Below are 22,887 nucleotides of genomic sequence, written 5' to 3'. Positions count from 1 at the left end.
TCATCAGTTGTTGCTCAGTGACTGAGAAGATGTCATGTGTAATCCTAGCTTCAAGATCAGCTCCCAAAGAGGATTTTTGACAACTTTTATGTCATCATCAACAACAACAACAAAATTCAATGAAAATAGGTCAGGTACCTAAGAGGGCAAAAATGAAGACCTCATCTACTCTAGTTTGAAAAAGTATCATCCAAAAAATTGAACTAAAATTTAAAATTATTATTCAAAACTTATAAAACTGAATAAATGTAAAAGAAAGGAAATAATTAAACTTTCAAATGTCATCTGTTTCAAGTTTGTATGTCATCTGTATACAAGTTTATATGCCTGGACTCATCAAAGCTTAAAACTAAATTAAGATTTTTCAAACACTTTAGATACTGCTTATAGTCTATGCTCCCTCCCTTTCCTTCCTCTTCTTACTCAGAATATAAGTTTTATGAGAGCAAAGATTATTGGGTTGGGGAGGAGAAGACTGTTTTATGGTATTTTCCCAATGTGTGTAACATAGTAAGAACTTCATAATGCTGATGGACTCAACCTTCCTTCAGGAAATAACCTAAATGAAAGTTTAATTAGTAACTTCAATAGAAGCTCCTATTCCAGGATGTATGTTACAGTTAGTCAATAAGTATTTATTAAACACTTTCTGTTGTGTGATAATCACTAAGAAGATAAAGAAAAGCCAAAAAATAGCCCCTGCTCTTGAGTTTATAATCTAATGGAGAAGGGAGAGGAAAGAGCACTTGCAAACAACTCTGTAAAAACAAGATTTAGATAAGATTAACTGGAGATAATTAATATCACCCCAATTCTATCTCTAGTCACCTACCAGAGTTCTTTTCCTTTTTCATTTCTTATACTAAATAAACACCCTCTTCTTCCTTTTCTCCTTCTCTTTTTCCTTCTCTTCTTTCTTCTCCTCCACCTGTTCTTCCTTCTCTTCTTCCTCTCTCATCCACCTTCACCATGTCCTCTTCTTTTTCCTTCTCCTTTTTCTCACCCCTTCCTTCCCCCACCTCCTCCTTCTCCTACTCTTCCCCCTTTGCCTCTACCTCCTCATCCTCATTCTCATCCATTAAAGGCAACTAAATGGCATAGTGGATAAAATTGTGGCCTGGACCTGAGTTCAAATCCAACATCAGACACTTCCTAACTGTGTGACTCTAGACAAACCATTTACTCTCCTCTCTTATAAAATGAAAATAATAAGAGCATCCTCCTGTGAGGCTTTTTTCGAGGGTCAAATGAGACAATCTTTGCATAGCATTTGACATATATTAGGTATTATAAAACTGTTAACTATTATTATTCTCAAATTACTTACAATATACCTGAAGTCCAAAAATGCCCAGTAAAGAAAAACTTGGTTGCTTTTATTTGTTGCAGCATTATATTCTTTCTTGCTTTAAAAAAAAAATAGAATATGTTTCCTGAAGTGGTACCCCCCCAAAAAAAAACAAAAACAAAAACAAAAACAGAAAACAAACTGTTCAGTTGTGCTATTCATACACCTGAAAAAATACAGAACATGAGGTGAGTTCAACTCAATCAAATCATCATGTATCTGTGTGGAAAGGTGAAGAATTTACAGATTAAGCACATATTGATCAGAGACTATTAGCTAAAGAAGATCAAGCCTATAAGCCTCAGTCACGTGCTTTTATCTAAGGTCTAGACTATATTCTATTGTCCAGAGAAGGGATTAAAAACATATACATGGCCGAAGAAGCTGGATATCACCATGTCTACTACATTCCACTGACCAAGTAAGGGAATACAGACTTCTGTGACCAATCAAAACATATGGAAGCCAGGATTTTGGAGGTTCTTTGTCTGAAATGTATAAAAGCTGTGAACATTTTCAAGGGAGTGGCCCTCTCCTGCAGTGAATTTGGCTCACAGACCAGGATGGGGTCCACTTCTTGAGATTCCAATAAATAATTCTGCTTTCTATGAGTGATCTCTGTAGTAGTCAATTTGTGTAGGTCTTTCTGTCCCAAAAAGTTGGGGGCTTGTCCAGGATGGGTCTTTGAGGGAAATGGTTGTGCACCCCAGACAAGGACAGGTGCCCACAAAGCAGTTTTCTCCATGGTCTCTGGCTCTGGATGAGCAGCCTCCCTCCCCTCTTTGACAACGATCTGAGGCAGAGATACTCAGTGGAAAGCAGAATTTAAAATTGCAGGAAGTAGAGTCCTGATTGGCTGACATAGTTTTAGAATCCATACTTGTTGGCTCTGTAAGCTCTCAGAATACTTTGGGGGTTTTATTGGTGGGGTCTTAGGGAACCTGAGTGAATAGCCCTTGATAAATTTTGTTGAGTACTGGACTGTGACAAGCCCCAGTATTAAAGAACTGTGAAATGAGCAGGATCAGGAGATCATTACATACTTCAACAACAATATTATATGGTGATCAATTCTGATGGACATGGCCCTCTTCAACAATGAGATGAACCAAATCAATTCCAATAGAGCAGTAATGAACTGAACCAGCGAAAGAATTCTGGGAGATGAATATGAACCACTACACAGAATTCCCAATCCCTCTATTTTTGTCTGCCTGCATTTTGGATTTCCTTCACAGGCTAATTGTACATTGTTTCCAAGTCTGATTCTTTCTGTACAGCAAAATAACTGTTTGACATGTATACATATATTGTATTTAATTTATACTTTAACATATGTAACATGTATTGGTAAACCTGCCATCTGGGGGAAGGGGTGGGGCGAATGAGGAGAAAAGTTGGAACAAAAGGTTTTGCAATTGCAAAAGCTTAAAAATTACCTATGCATATATCTTGCAAATAAAAAAAAAAATAAAATTAAAAAAAAGAATCCTACATATAGGGGATGCCAATAAAATTACATTTTTACAGAAAAAGGGATGGGAGGCAGTAGCAGGGGATTTTAGATAAGCCAGGACTAAAATCCATTATCCAAAGAAGGGATTAAAATCTATTACATTCCACTGACCAAGTAGGAGAATACAGACTTATGTGACCAATCACAACATATAGACTGTGGGATTTTGAAGGTTCTTTGTATGAAATGTATAAAAGATGTGAACATTTTATTGGAAGTGGCCCACTCCTGCTTTGAATTTGGCTCACAGACAGGATGGGATCAGCTTCTTGAGATTCTAATAAATAATTCTGCTTTCTTTGATCTCTGTAGTAGTCCATTTGGGTAGGTATTTTTGTCCCCCCCCCCAAAAAAAATGAAGTATCTACAAAATTCTGGGCTTCAAAGCTCTTCAAAGACCTTACAATTTACTGGGATAAAGGGGTGGTGGAATACAGCTTGTAAAAGTCGGAGGAATGATAACGGGGAAAGGGACTACTTAAGGACTAAGGACATAAGGAAAGACTTCCCCTTTGAGGCATCACATAAACTAATAAACCATGGATGAAGTGCCTACTATGTCCCAGAGACTGTGCTCAGGTCAAGGTAGGAGAAAAAAGCAAGACAGTTCTGGTCCTCAAGGAGCTCCCCGGCTAACACTCAGAGACTCAGAGTCTGTCCTGTTCTGATACTGTAAAGCAGTCAGGTCTCAATGTGTTCCCCATCCTGGCCTTATTTAAAGAGCAGCACAAGTTGTCATAAGCACAGCTTCCTGGGCCTCTCATTATCTCCAAAGAACTGCAGGCAGAGGTGAGCAACAGGGAGCCAGAGGTGAGTTCTGTCAGATCTGAGAAGCTCCAAGATCCAGCAATCCAGTCAGTGAACCTTTATTAAACCCCTATTATGTACCAGGTGAAGGCAGAAGAGAGAAGGGAAAAGGGAAGCGAAAAGAAGCAATAGACAGTCTCTTCATTAAGGCTCTCACAATCCAATAGGGAAAAGCTCAAGAAAATTAACAAGTATAAATTATATACATAAATTTTAAGTTATATATATATACATATATATTAAATATATATGTATGTATGTATATGTGTGTGTATATATAACATTAAAAACAGGAATGAATTGTTTTAGAAAACCTGACAAAGAGATGGCACAGTTTATGGAACACAGAGTTTGCAGAGTCAGGAAGACTGAATTCAAATCCCAGATCAGAAACCTAGTTGGCTAGATGACAATGGATATGTTACAGTTGACCTCATCTGTAAATTGAGGTAGAGAAGGAAATGGCAACAGAACAAAGTGGCTTTGCCAAAAAAAAAAAAAAAAAAAAAGCCAAATGCAGTCACAAATACTCTGATTGATTAATTGATTCAGGCAGGGAATGAGTGGTAAGTTTTAAAGAATTTTATAATGAGAGATTTTGATTTGAGGTATTGATTAAGGTGTTGATTAGAAAAGGATGTCACTGAGGGATAAAAATTTCCATAGAAATCTTAGAGAAATTTTCATATACATAGATATGTAAGGAAATGCTCATAATATATTCAGTTTTAGTTTCTCTTCCACTTTCTATCTTCAGCTCCTTCAAGAGTACCATTCACCTGGATTTAAACAATCAACCCTACTGTGTAGGGGGAATACACAAACGCAGAAATGGATGTGCCTCAGGTTTGTCTTTAGACACTAATTTTCTTCATTGGGTTTGAGTCCAATGGAACAAGGATCATCCTTAACTATTTACACAAATGACAATGTCCCAAAAAGCTGAATGACAAGATGTATTCCCTCCCTCCCTCCCTTTATTCCTCCCTCCTTCCCTATATCGATCCTTTCTTCCTTCCCTCCTTCCTTCCTTCCTTCTTCTGACCTCTGACTTTGTGTGACCCTGCATAAGAAACAAATTCTCTTGATATCTGTTTTGTGATATATAAAACAAGATTAGTCTTAAAGACCATTAAGATCCCTTCTGGTCCTGTTTCTGTGAGTCTGTGATCATTCCTGCTTGATGCTAGACTCCCAGAGTTGGAATCGATGCACCATGGTGCTCCTGGAGCAAACTCAGGAATAGGCTGTCATTCCAGCTAAATCTATAAATCATATTATTTTCCTTGCAAAAATCAATTACCTTTTCATTATTCTTTGACTTTGGGCTTTTCCTAAAAGTGAGCCATTAAACATCAATGTCACAGGAGGATCATATCTCTTGAGATCACATTGGAACTCAGGTCTTCCTGATGCAAGCCTATATCACTGCACCACTTAGCTGCCCCCCAGATTATCTTCTGTATACTCTGCATGTGTTTTATAATTTCTCTCATTTTTAATTCAGGTTTAAATTTTAATAACTTTTGAAGATAAATATAAATAAGTATAAAACATGCCAAAGGTTGATGTCTTAAAATTTTTTTAAATACTGAATATTTCTTATTAAAATTCAAGATAATCACCATCTTTTGCTATACTTCATTTCTCCAGTCAATTTTTCTTTTTTTTTCAATTAATTTTATAATTATAACATTTTTGACAGTACATATACATAGATAATTTTTTACAATATTATCCCTTGTACTCCCTTCTGTTCCAAATTTTCCCCACCTTCCCTGCACCCCCTTCCCTAGATGACAGGCATTCCCATACATATTAATTATGTTATAGTATATCCTAGATACAATATATATGTGCAGAACCGAATTTGTTGTTGTTGTTGTTGTTTGTTGTTGTTGCAAAGGAAGAATTTGGATTCATAAGGTAAAAATAACCTCGGAAGAAAAACAAAAAATGCAAACTATTTACAGTTATTTCCCAGTGTTCCTTCTCTGGGTGTAGCTGATTCTGTCCAACATTGATCAATTGGAACTGGATTAGATCTTCTCTATGTTGAAGATTTCCACTTCCATCAGAATACATCCTCATACAGTATTGTTGTTTAAGTGTATAATGATCTCCTAGTTCTGCTCATTCATTCACAGTTGATATGTCTCTCCAAGCCTCTCTGTATTCATCCTGCTGGTCATTTCTTACAGAGCAATAATATTCCATAACATTCATATACCAAAATTTACCCAACCATTCTCCAACTGATGGGCATCCATTCATTTTACAGTTTCTAGCCACTATAAAAAGGGCTGCCACAAACCTTTTGGCACATACAGGCCATTCTCCTATTGGAATTCAAAGGGGGCCTTTTGACCAGGATTTGTGGATCAAAGGTCCTAGCTTCTTGAATTGATCATGCAACAGCTAGGAGGGGTTGGGAATCAGAAAGGAATAAATCAATCTGAAAGGACAAGTTTCTTGGACAAGGTCCCTTTAAGAAAGGAACCAAAACCCTTTTCAGTTCTGCCACATCCCTCTGCATCAGTTCATACAAATCTTTTCAGGTTTCTCAGAAACTGTTTCCTTCATCAATTCTCATAACACAATATTATTGTATCAGACTCATGTATCATAATTTGTCCAGACATTGCCCCATTGATAGTGGTGCTACAATTTAGAAAGGACATGGATATGTTGGGATGTGTCCAGCAGCCTGAAGAAGAGAGTTATTGGGAGAGGAGAAGTAGCTCTCTTGAACTGTTTGAAAAGGCAACACATGGAAGGGAAATTACAATTGTTTTATTTATCCATAGAGGTAAGAACCATAACCTATAGATGGAAATTGCTGAGAGGGAGAGTTTGATTCCTCATAATGTAAAACTTCCTGATAATAAAAGTAAATATCAAAGTGGAATGAATTATGTCAAGAAGCAATGCCATGGCACATGGATGAATTGGAATAATGTCACAATGTGTTTGATTGATGATTTCTTTCCTATTCTCCTTTTTCCTTCAATCTTTCCCATTGTCAGTTTTTTTTTCTTTTTTTTGAGTCCTTTCTTTTCATTGGCCAAAATATATGAGATTCAATTTCAGTTTTTGTCCTTCCAATGAGTAATTTGATGTACTTATTCAAAAAGTGACTGATTTGATCTTCTTGCTGCCCAAGGAATTTCCTTTTTTTTTTTAAAGGAAATTAATATAGATATATACATATATACATACATCAGTAATGCTAATCATTTACTTCACAGATGATAATATAAGTTTAATAATAATCAATTCAGACAGCACTACAAAAGTCAGTTTTAAACAGAAAATGAAATAGTGAAATGTTATACATATGTCAGTCAAAGGACAGATTGTAGAAACAGGAACAGTTTTAAAGACAATGGTAAAAGAGTGTTAATATTCCAAAATTTCTGGCATACAGCTAAAGCAGGTACCAATAGGATAAATTATTGCTCAAAAACCTATACTAATAAAATGTAAAAAAAAATAAATAGAATATCATTTATTAAATATATCAATACATTAATACAATAAATACATCAATACATTAAATACATCAGTTACATTATTGAGATACATCGATACATCAGAAATCAGACTAAAGAAGTTATATAAAAACCAAATCAAAATCTGAGGGAAGACAATAGTACTCCATCCCTTCTTCTTTACATGTATGGTGGAGTCAGTGTGAAATAATACATTCAGTTTTTTCATGCGTTAGATTAGGAGGGGATGAAAAAGGCCCAGGTTGAGAAGTGCAAGTGGCATGTTAACCACAAAGAGCCACAATGAATTATTTTAAGAAGAATAGATTTTTCTCCTACTGAGTTGCCAGAATCTTATGAATTCTCTGGTAATAGTAAAGGGGCAGTTCCTGTCTGAAATCTCTCTATTTCAACAAATTCTGTTTCTCTTTAGTATGAATTTTGTGATGAGTAATAAAGTTAAACTTCCTATACTTTCCCATACTCATTACATATAAAGGGTTTCTCTCCAGTGTGAATCCTCTGATGTACAGTAAGGCTTCCTCGGTGGCTAAAGACTTTTCCACATTCATTATATTCAAAGAGTCTCTGTCCAGAATGAATTCTTTCATGACAAATGAGGTATCTTCTCTGGTTGAAGCCTTTCCCACATGGCTTACATACAAAGGGTTTCTCTCAAGTATGAACTCTCTGATGATAAGTGAGATGGTGTCTCTGAGTAAAACCTTTCCCACAGTCCTTGCATACAAAAGGTTTTTCTCCAGTGTGAGTTCTTTGATGTATAGTAAGGCATCCTTGCTGGCTGAAGGCTTTTCCACATTCATTACATTCAAAAGGTTTCTCTCCAGTGTGAATCCTCTGATGTACAGTAAGGTTTCCTTTATGGCTGAAGACTTTTCCACATTTGTTACATTCAAAGGGTCTCTCTCCAGTATGAACTCTCTCATGAATAGTGAGATTGTACCTCTGCTTATAACCTTTCCCACATTGCTTGCATACAAAGGGTTTCTCTCCAGTGTGAATTCTCTGATGTTCAGTAAAGTGTCCTCTCTGGCTGAAGGCTTTTCCACATTCATTACATAGAAAGGGTTTCTCTCCAGTATGAACTCGCTGATGAACAGTGAGAGCGTTCTTCCAATTAAAACCTTTCCCACATTCCTTACATACAAAGGCCTTCTCTCCAGTGTGAGTTCTCTGATGTTCAGTAAGGAAATCTTGATGAGACCCACTGGAATCTCTGCTCTTGGGACTTGAGGTTCCTTGTTGCTCCTTCAACACAGAGATCAGATCCAGTCTGGAAACAGGAATCCCCACAGAGAGCAGGTTCTCATAGTTCTCCATCATCACATTCCTGTGCAGGGCCCTCTGGGCAGGCTCCAGAAGTCTCCACTCCTCACTGGTGAAGTCCACAGCCACATCCTGGAAGGTCACTGGTTCCTGAGTTGGGGCCATGAGAAAGCCAGAAGTCACACCCTCCTTGGGCTGCATCTGCTGGCTGGGGATGAGCAGAATCTTCACAGGTCTGGGGGCTTCTCCACTGAACTCACCAATTCTGTCACTTGAGCTGCTGAGTGTAGGGCTTCACGTCCAGAGACTCACTTGGGTGAGCCCCCAAATGGGGGTGACAAAATTCAGTATGCTTTCTAGAGTTCCACACTGGGTGCCAAAAAGTAGTGTCCAGACTAGCTCTTTGAAGAATCTTGGGACCAGCCTTGCACTTAATGGAGGAGGGAAGGAGGCAGGACAGCCACCAGGATGGTCAAAGATAAAATGTCTCTTTCTAGTCTTCTCAGCCCTTAAATACCTCAGTAAGATTACATCATCACAGCACACAGAGCAAGTGTTAACTAGGGCAGCAGTGCATCCCACAGCAAAATGTGTTAACACAAGTGTTAAGTATAAGTACCCTGCTGTTGATATGTAAATAGAACAAAGGTGGTTACTCCCTCATTGACTTCTCAGGAGAGGTGAGAACACCAACGGGAGATGGGAAGATAACCAGACATTGTCAGCAAGTCTCACTCTAGAGGAGGGAGAGGAGGAAAAAAAGAAGAGTGTGTGTGTTTAGTATAAGAAAGAAAAAATGAAGAGAACTCTCTTAGTTGACTAGAATTAGAATTTGGGTGATCTCAATAATCTCCAGTTTATCTTTTCTAAATCTTGCTTTTACAGTTTGCATGTGCTCTTTCTCTTCACTTCTCCATTAGATTAAAAACTCAAGAGCAGGGGCTATTTTTTTGCTTTTCTTTATATTCTTAGTGATTATCACACAACAGAAGGTGTTTAATAAATGCTTATTGACCAACTGTACATCCTATTGAAATTACTAATTTCATTTAGGTTATTTCCTGAAAGAAGGTTGAGTCCATCAGCATTATGAAGTATTAACTATGTTACACATAGTTGGGAAATGCCAAAAAAACAGTCTTCTCCTCCCCAACCCAAATAATCTTTGCTCTCATAAAAGTTATATTCTGAGGAGGAGGAGAAAGGAAAGGGAGCACAACATCTGCTCTATATATCTGTATCTTTTTAGATACAGCTATCTAAAGTCTTAATTTAATTTTAAGTTTTAATGAGTCCAGACATATAAATTTGTTTTGAGATGACTTACAAACTTGTAATAGATTATATTTAAAAGTTTAATTATTTCATTTCATTTACATTTAGTTATTGTATAAGTTTTGAATAATTTTTAATTTTAGTTCAATTTTTTGGATGATACTTTCTCAAACCAGAGTAAAAGAGGTCTTCATTCTTTTTTTAAATTAATTTTATAATTATAACTGTTTTTGAGAGTACATATGCATGGGTAATTTTTTACAGCATTATCCCTTGCACTCACTTCTCTTTTGACTTTACCCTTCCTTCCCTCCATCCCCTCCCCTAGAAGGCAGGGGGTTTTATACATGTTAAATATGTTATAATATATCCTAGATACAATACATGTGTGTAGAACCTAAAAGTTCTCTTGTTGCACAGGAAGAATTGGATTCAGAAGGTAAAAATAACCTGAGAAGAAAAAAAAATGCCAACAGTTCACACTCATTTCCTAGTGTTCCTTCTCTGGGTGTAGCTGATTCTGCCCATCATTGATCAATTGGAACTGAATTAGATCTCCTCTTTGTTAAAGATTTCCACTTCCATCAGAATACATCCTCATACAGTATTGTTGTTGAAGTATATAATGATTTCCTGGTTCTGCTCATTTCACTCAGCATCAGTTCATGTAAGTCTCTCAATGCCTTATCCTGTATTATAGAGCAATAATATTCCATAACATTCAGGTACCACAATGTATTCATCCATTCTCCAATAGATGGGCAACCATTCATTTTCCAGTTTCTAGCCACTACAAAAAGGGCTGCCACAAACATTTAAGCATATACAGGGCCTTTTCCCTTCTTTAGAATTTCATTGGGATATAAGCCCAGGAGTAGCACTGCTGGGTCAAAGGGTATGCACATTTTGATAACTTTTGGGGCATAATTCCAGATTGTTCTCCAGAATGGTTGGATTCTTTCACAACTCCACCAACAATGCACCAGTGTCCCAGTTTTCCCACATCCCCTCCAACATTCATCATTATTTTTTCCTGTCATCTTAACCAATTTGACAGGTGTGTAGTGGTATCTCAGAGTTGTCTTAATTTACATTTCTCTGATCAATAGTGATTTGGAACACTCATATGAGTAGAAATAGTTTCAATTTCATCATCTGAAAATTGTCTGCTCATATCCTTTGACCATTTATCAATTGGAGAATGGCTTGATTTCTTATAAATTAGAGTCAGTTCTCTATATATTTTGTAAATGAGGCCTTTATCAGAACCTTTAATTGTAAAAATATTTTCCCAGTTTGTTACTTCCCTTCTAATCTTGTTTGCATTAGTTTTGTTTGTATAAAAGCTTTTTAATTTGATGTAATCAAAATTTTCTATTTTGTGATCAATAATGATCTCTAGTTCTCCTTTGGTCACAGATTCCTTGCTCCTCCACAAATCTGAGAGGTAAACTAGCCTATGTTCCTCTAATTTATTTATGATCTCGTTCTTTATGCCTAAATCATGGACCTATTTTGATCTTATCTTGGTATGTGGTGTTAAGTGTGGGTCCATGCCTAATTTCTGCCATAATAATTTCCATTTTTCCAAGCAGTTTTTGTCAAATGAATTCTTATTCCAAAAGTTAGGATCTTTAGGTTTGTCAAATACTAGATTGCTATAGTTGTTCACTATTTTTTCCTGTGAACCTAACCTATTCCACTGATCAAGTAGACTATTTCTTAGGCAATACTAAATGGTTTTGGTGACTGCTGCTTTATAATATAGCTTTAGATTAGATACAGTTAAGCCACCTTCATTTGATTTTTTTTTTCATGAATTCCCTTGAAATTCTCGACCTTTTGTTCTTCCATATGAATTTTGTTATTTTTTCTAGGTCATTAAATAGTTTCTTGGGAGTCTGATTGGTATAGCACTAAATAAATAGATTAGTTTAGGGAGTATTATAATCTTTATTATATTCGCTAGGCCTATCCAAGAGCACTTAATGTCTTTCCAATTATTTAAATCTGACTTTAAGAGTTCTTCATTCTTGCCATCTTGGATACCAGACCTATCTTCATTGAATTTTGTTGTTGTTGTTGAGGGTCACATCAAAGTTGTCAAAAACCCTCTTTGGGGGGCTGATCTTGAATCTAGGATTACATATAACATCGTCTCAGTCACTGAGCAACAGCTGATGAAAGGTTTTATGAAGTTCAAACATTGATTGGAGCAATGAAGTGTAACAAAAGATGGTGATTATCTTGAATTTTAATGAGAAATATATTCAGTATTTAAAATAAAGAAACCAACCTTTGACATGTTTTTATACTTATTTATATTTATCCTTCAGAAATTATTAAAGCTTAAACCTGAACTAAAATTTTGGGAAATTATAAAGCACATTCAGAGTACCCAGAAGATAATTTGGGGGCAGCTAAATGGTGCAGCTTAAAGAATATCAGGTTTGCATCAGGGAGACCTTAATTCCAATCTGATCTCAAGAGGTGTGACCCTGGTGTGACACTGATGTTTAATGGCTCCCTATTAGGAAAAGCCAGAAGTCAGAGAATGATGAAAAAACAATTGATTTTTGCAAGGACGATAATTAGTTTTTTAGATTTAGCACATGATAGCACATTCCTGAGTTTGCTCCAGGAGCACCATGGTGCATCAATTCCAACTCTGGGAGTCTAGCCTCTGGGAGGCATGATCACAGAATCACAGAAACAGGACCAGAAGGGATCTTAGAGCTCTTTAAGTATGCTCTTGTTTTATATATCACAAAACAGATTGTAAGGGAACTTGTGACATATAAAGGGTCACACAAAGTCAGAGAAAGGAAGGAAAGAAGGGAAGAAGGGAGGGAGGTATTGAATGAGGAAGGGAAGGACCAAGTACATTTTGTCACTCAGCGTTTTGTGACATTGGCATTTGTATAAATAATTAAGGATGATCCTTGTTGCTTTGTATTCAAACCCAATAAAGAACATTAGTGTCTAAAGAGAAGCCTGAGGCACATCCATTTCTCTGTGTTTGTGTATTACTGATACACAGTAAGGTTGACTGTTTAAATCCAGGTGAATGGTACTGTTGAAGGAACTGAATATAGAAAGTGTGAGAGAAACTAAAACTGAACATATTATGAGCATTTCCTTACATATATATGTATATGTAATTTTCCCTAAGATTTCTTTTTTTTTAATTTTGTTTTTCATTTTGTTTTTTATTAATTTTTATAATTATAACATTTTCTTTGACAGTACATATGCATAGGTAAAAAAAAAAAAAAAATTTTTTTACAACATTATCCCTTGTACTCCCTTCTGTTCCGAGTTTTTCCTCTCCTTCCCTCCACCCTCTCCCCTAGATGGCAGGCATTCCCATACATATTAAATATCTTATAATATATCCTAGGTCCTAAGATTTCTATGGAAATTTTACCCCTCATTGACTTTCTTTTCTAATCAATACATCAGTAATTCTCACTATAAAATGTTTTAAAAGTTACCATTTATTCCCTGGCTGAATCAATCAATCAATCAGACTCTTTGTGACTACTTTTTTTTTTTTTTTGGCAAAGCCATTTTGTTCTGTTGCCATTTCCTTCTCTAGCCCATTTTACAGATGAGATCAACTGTAACATACCCAGTGTCATCCAGCTAACTAAGTTTCTGACCTTGGATTTGAATTCAAGCTTTCCTGACTCTAAGCTCTGTGTTCTATTTACTGGCCATCTATTTGTCAGGTTTTCTAAAATAATTCATTCCTGTTTTTAAAGTATTCTTAAAGTATTTTAAATGTAGAGATTGTCTACTGCTTCTTTTGGCTTCCAATCATTTGGCTCAGTGTCTTGCATATAGTAAGGCTGTTATAGACTCTATTATAATGATATCATTGTAGGTATAAATATTATATAACTACACAGAGAGGACACATCAATCATTCTATCACTAGGAAACCATTATATATTGTAGGATTAAGTCAGGGCTAAACTAGATTTAACCAGTGTCTCCTCAATTCTACTTAGTACATGTTTCAAGTTCTGGCCCAAAACATCTCTTTGTAGGATTAAATCAATCATGCTAAATTAAATAACTATTGTCTCTATCACTTCCCCTGACTTAGCACCTTGTTTCAATTTCTGGCCCATAATATATATCTATATAAGTAGATATAGATCAAGATAGATATAGAAATAAAATTTCCTTTAAAAAAAGGAAATTCCTTGGACAGCAAGGAATAAATACTTCAGACTACATTAGAAGGACAAAAACTACAATTGAATCTCATATATTTTGACCAATGAATAGAAGGACTCACTCATTGGAAAAGAACTGATATTGGGAGACACTGAAGGGAAAAGTAGAATAGGAATGGCAGAAGAGAAGATGGACATTTAGGGTCACAGAAGCAACACATAAGAGTTTGTTTAGACTTCAAAAGGTGGTCAAGGCTAGAAGGACCTGGTGTGCCACAATCATGCACTCATCAAGAGTGGTACATGACTGAACAAACAAGAAAAGTTTGTCAGGTACTGTGCTAAGCACAAGGGATACAAGTGGAGTGGAGTCAAAAAAGGAAAAAGACAATATCTGCCCTCAAGGAGCTTACAATCAAATTAGGGAAGACAACATGCAAACAAATATAGACAAAGCAAGCTAACTCCAGGATAAATAAAAAGAAAATTGTCAGAGAAAAGGCATTAGAATTAAAAAAGTTGGAGAAGGCTCCCATAGATTTTAGTTAAAACTTAAAGGATGCCAAGATAGCCAGTGGACAGAGTTGAGGAGGCAGAGCATTCCAGGCATGGGGGATCATGAGAAGGAATGCTTGGATTTGAGTGATGACATGTTTTGTTCATGAAACGGGAGGCTGATACCCCTGGACTGAAGAGTACACTTTGGGGAGTGAAATATAAGAAGATTGGAAGGGCTTTGAAGGACTTTGAAAAACTAACAGCATTTTATATTTGATCCTAGAAGCAACAGGGAGTCATCCTCTTTGGGGGGTTGATCTTGAGGCTAGGATTACATATGGCATCCTCTCGGTCACTGAGCATCAATGATGAAAGGTTTTATGAAGTTCAAAAATTGACTGGAGAAATGAAGTATAGCAAAAGATAGTGATTATCTTGAATTTTAAAAAGAAATATTCAGTATTTTAAAAATTTTAAGACATCAACCTTTGGCATGTTTTATACTTATTTATATTTATCCTTCAGAAGTTATTAAACCTTACACTTTAATTAAAAATGAAAGAAATTATAAAACACATGCAGAGTATACAGAAGATAATCTTGGGGGCAGCTAAGTGGTGCAGTGATACAGGTTTGCATCAGGAAGACCTGAGTTCCAATGTGATCTCAAGAGGTGTGACCCTGCTGTGACATTCATGTTTAATGGCTCACTATTAGGAAAAGACAGAATTCAATGAATGATGAAAAGGCAATTGATTTTTGCAAGGAGAATAATATGATTTTTAGATTTAGCTGGAATGACAGCCCATTCCTGAGTTTGCTCAGGAGCACCATGATGCATCGATTCCAACTCTGGGAGTCTAGCATCAAGCAGGCATGATCACAGACTCACAGAAACAGGACTAGAAGGGATCTTAGAGCTCTTTAAGATTAATCTTGTTTTACATATCACAAAACAGAGAGCAAGGGAACTTGTGACTTATGCAGGGTCACACAAAGTCAGAGGTCAGAGGAAGGAAGGAAGGAAGGAAGGAAGGAAGGAGGGAGGGAAGGAAGGAGGGAGGGAGGGAGGGAGGGAGGGAGGGAGGGAGGGAAGGAAGGAAGGAAGGAAGGAAGGAAGGAAGGAAGGAAGGAAGGAAGGAAGGAAGGAAGGAAGGAAGGAAGGAAGGAAGGAAGGAAGGAAGGAAGGAAGGAAGGAAGGAAGGAAGGAAGGAAGGAAGGAAGGAAGGAAGGAAAGAAGGAAGGAAGGAAGGAAGGAAGGAAGGAAGGAAGGAAGGAAGGAAGGAAGGAAGGAAGGAAGGAATAGAAGGAAGGAAGGAATAGAAGGAAGGAAGGAATAGAAGGAAGGAAGGAAGGAGGGAGGGATAGAGGGAGGCAGGGAGTACATTTTGTCAGTCAGCTTTTTGTGACATTGGCATTTGTGTAAATAGTTAAGGATGATCCTTGTTATTTTGGACTCAAACCCAATAAAGAAAAGTGTTTGTGTATTCCCCCAACACAGTAGAGTTTAAATCCAGGTGAATGGTACTCTTGAAGGAATTGAATATAGAAAGTGGGAAAGAAACTAAAAGTGAACATACTATGAAAATTTCCTACCATATATATGAATGTGTAAATTTCCCTAAGATTTCTATGGAAATTTTATCCCTCACTGACATCCTTTTCTAATCAACACCTCAATCAATACCTCTAATCAAAACCTCTCAGTATAAAATCCTTTCAAAGCTACCACTCATTCCCTGCCTGAATCAATCAATCAATGAGAGTCTTTGTCACTACATTTGGGTTTTTTGGGGCAAAGATACTTTGTTCTGTTGCCATTTCCTTCTCTAGCTCAATTTACATATGAGGTCAACTGTAACATATCCATTGTCATCTAGCCAACTAGGTTTCTGACCTGGATTTGAATTCAAATCTCCCTGACTATGCAAAATCTGTGTACCATCTCTTTGTCTGGTTTTCTAAAACAATTCATTCCTATTTTTAAAGTTATATACAAACATACACACCCACACTTATATACATATGCATATATATATAACATAAAATTAATTTACATATATTAGTTTTCTTTGTGGTTTTTCCGATTGGATTGTGAGATTCTTAATGGAGAGACTGTCTACTGCTTCTTTTGACTTCCAATCATTTGGCTCAGTGTCTTGCATATAGCAAGCTCTTAATAAATGTTCATCAGTTGACTGTTTCACCATGCTTTTCTCTTTCTTAGTCTGGCAACTGAAATTAAGTATGAGTAAGTATTTCATCTTTAATTCTTCTTTCTCATCGTCTAATCTATCACAATTTTTCTAGATCCTTCCTCTAGTAACATTTTTAGGAAATTGTTTCATATGGAGAACTATTTTGGAAGTTGGAACAAAGAAAGCAGAGAGTAGACAGGAGAAGGAAATCGAGAGATGGAATAGCAGAAATTATCTGACAAAAATGCTGTTACATTGTGTAATGTTCTTATTGGTTTTCTGGAGGTGTCTGAACCAGCCTTTGTTTCAGTTCAGTAATCACTAGAAGAATAGCCAGGTGTTAAAGTCCAAATTCTTTATGTTCCCTTTTCCTGGATCTGGGCAGCTTTCTGGAGAGCCTTTCAGACCAGCCTTGGCCTCCAAGGTGGTGGGAGATGGAGTGAATGAATCTGGCCCTGAGTTCCCGGGGTTGTGCTTCAGCCTCAGCCACCACAATGGTGGATGACAGAATGAATGTTTCTCTGCTTCCCTGCTGTCTGTTATAGACTCTATTATAATTACATCATTTTATGTGAGTCTTATAGAGAGCTATTAATCACCATGCTAACTAGATAACCATTGTCTTATTAATTGCACTGACTTAGTACCAAGTAAGAATCTTTGTTTCAAGTTCAGAGTTCTGGCCCATAACAACATTGTAGGGAAGGAGGAGGAGACCAGGGGGCATGAGCTTACCTCAGTCTCATGAGAACTAACTCAAAGAGGAAGTAATTTGCATACTCAATTTGGGTATAGATGTCTTTTACAGGTTTATCTGGCTTTCTTTTGACAATGATATTAATATGTTCTTGGATGAAATCGGGCAATATCATCAATAAAAATTTCTTTTGTTCAATCTTCAGCACCCTAGACTTTGTGTGCCTTTGTTTGTCACAAGGCAATGATTAGCAGTTGGTTTTTTTTAACAGTCAAAAAGAGATATTTCTTCTCTCCTAGAAGAGATTCCTAGTGTCTTCCTCCTAAGCTCTAATTCGCTATCAGTCGGCATCTAACGCCACATCAGTTCCTGCTCTGCGTATCTCCCACTGGATGCCCCACAGACACCTCAAACTAACATGTCCAAAATGGAGCACATTATGCCCTCACTCCCTCAGATTCATTCATTCTCCAAACGTAAGTTTTCTACAAACTTTTTTATACAGCTATTCTTATAATCTGCTGAGCTCAAAACTTCTGCATCATTCTCAAATCTTCTCTGCCCTTCCCCAAAGTGTTCAGTTAATTGGCAAATCTCAGCATTATGCTCACGATATCTCTTCCATCCAGTTCCCTCTCTCCATTCAGGCTGCCACTCATTTAGCCCCTAATTATGTCTTCCTTGTAAGACAGTGTAGAAATCTCCTCATTGAACTCCTAGCTTCCTATTTTTCCAATTTTCATCCCATTCCTCTAATCCCTTTTTCACACTCTTCTTTAAAAACATTCCGGGAGATGCCAGTTTCTCCATCTCTGATGAAACTAACATCATCTATTATTGGAGATGTACCCATTCCCTCACAATCATTCTCATGTTATCATCTCTTGATTTTGTCCTTGTGACATTTCTTCAGTAAATCCTCTTCTCTGCTCTGACGCTCGTCCTCCCTTCCTCCCTAGATTCCTGCAATCGCTTGCTGATGGGCCTTTCCCTCCTCCCATCCATCCTCCGTTCAGTCATTTCAGGGATTTCCCTAAAGCACTGCTCCAGTCCTGTCCAACGACCTCTGTCTCTAAACACATGGCAGGGCCTCCCCGCTGCTCCGAGGATCAAACACAAAATCCTGTTAGCTTTTCAAAGTCCTTCAAAGCCCTTCCTCTCTCCTCCTCTTTCACTCCCCACAGGGACTCTTCCGTCCAGGGGCTCCAGCCTCCTGTCCCATGAAGAACCCATGTCATCTCTCCATCCCAAGCATTCTTTCTCCTGCTCCCCAAGCCTGGGAGGCTCCGCCTCCTCAACTCCGGCCACGGGCTTCAGCTTCCAGCGCAGCTTCCCGGGCCTCCATTGTCTCCGCAGAGCTGCGGGCAGAGGCGAGGCCTGTCCGAGGCGAGCAGCTCCAGTCAGGGAACCTTTATTAAACGCCTGTTGTGTACCGGGGGAGGCGGAGGAGAGAAGGGACAGGGGCTCGGAGCCCCCCTTACAGACCCCAAACAGCCGCGACCCCGGCGAAGGGAGGGAGAAGCCGGAGGCGCCGCCGGCGGTGACTTCCTCGGGCTGGCGGATCCCGCCCACAGAGACCGCGGCGGCCCAAGTGAAAGCCGTCGGCTCCTCGAGGAAAGCCGGGGGAAGTCGGGGCCGCCCCTGACAAGCAGAGCCGGGACCTTTTCCACAAACGCCGGGGTGACCGAAGCTAAGGTTTCCCAGCAGCCCGTGCGCCCGTGACCACTGGAGGATAATTCCGGAAAGCCGCGGGCTGAATTGTGGGGCTGAAGAAAACCTTTCCAAATCCCCGGACTGAGCGCCGCCCTGCGGTTTATGTCACTGCGCACGCGTGGCCCCGGCTCCCGCTGTTAGCTTCGGGCAGGAGGAGGGTCCCCTGGCTTCGGTCCTGACAGTGCGCACGCGCGTGGGCACTGCTAAGCCCCAGTCCTTGAAGTTTGTCTGTGGCCGTGGTGTCTCGCACACGCGTGTGTACAAGCTCCTCAGTGTGCGCCAGTACTAGCGTTCGTGAGGTGCCTGTGAGTGTGCGTGCAGCCCCCCATCGCCCGCAGCCTCCCCTCCCTCCGGGGTCCTGCCACCGCCCCTTTCAGGAGCGCCCCCTCCCCCACGGCGGCTGAGCCCCTGCCGCCTCCTCTCCTTGCCCTCTCTCCCCTCCCCCACGTGGCGTCCCGTCGTTGCTGCAGCTTTGGTCTCCCGTCTCGGGGTCCCCCGCCCCCAATTCTTCTGCGGTCACTCCTGCATCCTCTGTCCGGCTCGGAAGCCCTCTCCTGGCCCGGCCCAGCCCGTGGCTCCTCCTCCAAGAAGCGTTGGCCCAGCCCCTTGGAGGGTCATTGCTGGGGGTGGGGAAAGGGGGGACCGCACGCCTCGGGGTCCCGGCAGGGGGAAGGGCCGGAGGCCAAGGTGACCTCAGCCTCTCTCGGGGGCCGGGGCTGAGCCGGGCTGTGGGGCTTCCCTTTGTCCCGGGGCTTCCCTGGCTGTGGCTGAGCCCTCCCCACAGGCTGCCGCCCTGCCGGTCCCGGGGGAGGTTTGGGCTGCAAGGAGCCAGAGGCCCCGGGGATGCAGTTCATCCTGGGCTCGGGGTCTCCCTGGGTGAGGCCAGGAGGGGGCAGTGGCTGGCAGCCCTGGCAGTGCTTGAGCCCCCCCCTCCTCAAGGGACACTGGGGGGATGACTCAGTCTCAGGGCAGGGGTGAGACTTGCCTGGCTCCCTGGGAGCTTGTGGTTCTTGATGACTGGGAAAAAGAAGGATCTGTTCCCTCCAAACACTTGGGGTCTTCCAACTAGATTTGTCCCAGGTGGATGGTTCCAAGTGCTGGAGCCCGCCCTAAGCTGATGCCTACAGAACTTTCATCTACTTGTGTTTGTGTTGATTGGCAGAGGGCCTCAGAGAGTGGGGGAATTCTGGGTAAGGTATAAGAGCCTTCAGGCCTGAGGGAATCAGATGACAATGACTGATTATCTTCCCACCTCTCTTTGGTGTTCTCACCTCCCCTGAGAAGTCAAGGAGGGTGTGACCACCTGTGTTCTGTTTACATGTCAACAGCAGGGTACTTATACTTAACACTTGTGTTAACACCATTTGCCCTGCTGCCCTAGTTACCACTTGCTCAGTGTGCTGTGCTGATGTAATCATAGTGAGGTATTTAAGGGCTGAGAAGACTGGAAAGAGACACTTCATCTTGGACTGTCCTGGTGGCTCTCCTGCCTCCTTCACTCCTCCATTAAGACCAAGGCTGGTCTGGAGATCCTCCAGAGAGCTAGTCCGGACACTACTATTTGGCACCCAGTGTGGGCCTCTAGAAAGCCTAGTATATTTTCTTACCTCCATTTGGGGGTTCAAGAAACCCCACTATATTTGGCACCCAACTGAGGTCTTGGACCTGAAGTCCTACACTCAGAAGCTCAACTGACAGGAGTGCTGAGTTCTGTGGAGAACAACCCCAGACCTGTGAAGACTCTGCTCATCTCCAGGTAGCAGATAGGTGTGACTTCTGGCTTTCTCATGGCCTCCATTCAGGAACCAGTGACCTTCCAGGATGTGGCTGTGGACTTCACCAGTGAGGAGTGGAGGCTTCTGGATCCTGCCCAGAGAGCCCTGCATAGGAATGTGATGCTGGAGAACTACCAGAACCTGCTCTCTGTGGGGATTCCTGTTTCCAGACTGGACCTGATCTGTGTGTTGAAGGAGCAAGAAGGAGCCTCAAATCCCAAGAGCAGAGACTCCAGTGGGTCTCATCAAGATTTCCTTACTGAACATCAGAGAACTCACACTGGAGAGAAACCATTTGTGTGTAAGGAATGTGGGAAAGGCTTTAATTGGAAGCACAGTCTCACTATTCATCAGAGAGTTCATACTGGAGAGAAACCCTTTCTATGTAAGGATTGTGGAACAGCTTTCAGCCATCGAGGAAACTTTATTATACATCAGAGAACTCACACTGGAGAGAAACCATTTCTATGTAAGGAATGTAGGAGAGGTTTTGCTCAGAGACACCATTTCATTAATCATCAGAGAGTTCATACTGGAGAGAAACCCTTTCTATGTAATGAATGTGGAAAAGTCTTCAGACGTCTAGGAAACCTTACTGTACATCAAAGAATCCATACTGGAGAGAAACCCTTTGTATGCAAGCAGTGTGGGAAAGGTTTTAGTCAGAGGATCAATCTCACTAATCATGAGAGAGTTCATACTGGAGAGAGATCCTTTGAATGTAATGAATGTGGAAAAGTCTTCAGTCGTCGAGGAAACCTTACTGTACATCAGAGAACTCACACTGGAGAAAAACCCTTTGTATGCAAGCAGTGTGGGAAAGGTTTTAGTCAGAGGATCAATCTCACTAATCATGAGAGAGTTCATACGAGAGAGAGATCCTATGAATGTAAGGAATGTGGAAAAGTCTTCAACCGTAGAGGAAACCTTACTCTACATCAGAGAACTCACACTGCAGAGAAACCCTTTGCACGTAATGAGTGTAATTAGCAAGATTCTACCCTTATTACTCATTACAAAATTCATACATTTGAGAAAAAGAATTTGTTGAAATAGAGAGATTTCAGACAGTAACTGGCCCTTCACGGCCACCAGAAATTTATATGATTTTGGCAGCTCAGTAGGAGAACTACCTATCCTTCCTAAAATAATTCATAGTGGCTCTTTTTGGTTAACATGCTACCTTCACTTCTCAAACTGGACCTTTTTCTTCCCCTCCAAATCCAACACATGAAAAAACTGAAATTGTGAATATTGTTTCTTTTTTTGTTTTTAATTTTAAAAAAAATTTTTTTTTATTTTGAGGCTGGGGTTAAGTGACTTGCCCAGGGTCACACAGCTAGGAAGTATTAAGTGTCTGTGACCAGATTTGAACTCAGGTCCTCCTGAATTCACGGCTGGTGCTCTATCCACTGCACCACCTAGCTGCCTGTGCATATTATTTCACACTCCATCCACCATAATTGTAACAGAGGTGATAGAGTCTTCCCTCAGAATTTGATTTGGCTGTTATTATTTCTTTAGTCTGGTTTCTAATATATTGATGTATTTCAAACATGTAATTGATATATCTAATGTATTAATAAAACTATGTATTGATGGATTTAATAAATGATATTCTATTCATTTTTTACATTGTATTAGTATATGATTTTTGAGTAATCTTTTATCTTTTTGGTGCCTCCTTTAGTTGTATGCCACAAATTTTGGAATATTGACTCACTTTTACCATTGTCTTTGAAGCTGTTCCTGTTTCTACAATCTGTCCCTTGCCTGACATATTTAACATTTCACTATTTCTGTTTCCATTTAAAAGTAACTTTTGCAGTGCTGTCTGAATTGATTATTATTTAACTTATATTATCATCTGTGAAGTAAATTATTAGAATTTCGGATATATATGTATATGTATATGTATATGTATATGTATATGTATATGTATATGTATATGTATATGTATATATATACATAATTTCCTTTAAAAAACAAAAAAGAAAATTCCTTGGACTGCAAGGAGATAAAATCGGTCAATTTTTGAATAAATACATCAAATTCCTCATTGGAAAGACAAAAACTGAAATTGAATCTCATATAGAGT

General features: G+C 39.4%; 1 protein-coding gene and 1 gene segment (V, D, J or C); both read left to right on the top strand.

The window, feature by feature from the left end:
- LOC141556155 (immunoglobulin lambda variable 9-49-like) overlaps positions 1–22,887 on the top strand; it is a 1,090,947-nt gene that overhangs the window by 579,886 nt on the left and 488,174 nt on the right.
- On the top strand, positions 19,905–22,303 carry LOC141556131 (uncharacterized). Its single transcript, XM_074289717.1, has one exon. It carries the CDS (start codon positions 20,802–20,804, stop codon positions 21,777–21,779), a length of 978 nt encoding a protein of 325 aa, XP_074145818.1. The 5' UTR covers positions 19,905–20,801; the 3' UTR covers positions 21,780–22,303.

The sequence above is a fragment of the Sminthopsis crassicaudata genome, chromosome 1, assembly GCF_048593235.1.
Source record: "Sminthopsis crassicaudata isolate SCR6 chromosome 1, ASM4859323v1, whole genome shotgun sequence".
NCBI lineage: Eukaryota > Metazoa > Chordata > Mammalia > Dasyuromorphia > Dasyuridae > Sminthopsis > Sminthopsis crassicaudata.
The sequence above is the reverse complement of the archived record's forward strand: the minus strand, read 5'-3'. Positions and strand labels throughout refer to the sequence as shown.

Coding starts and splice junctions, on each gene's coding strand:
- LOC141556131 (XM_074289717.1), top strand. CDS start 20,802: ATGGCCTCCATTCAGGAACCAGTGACCTTCCAGGATGTGGCTGTGGAC.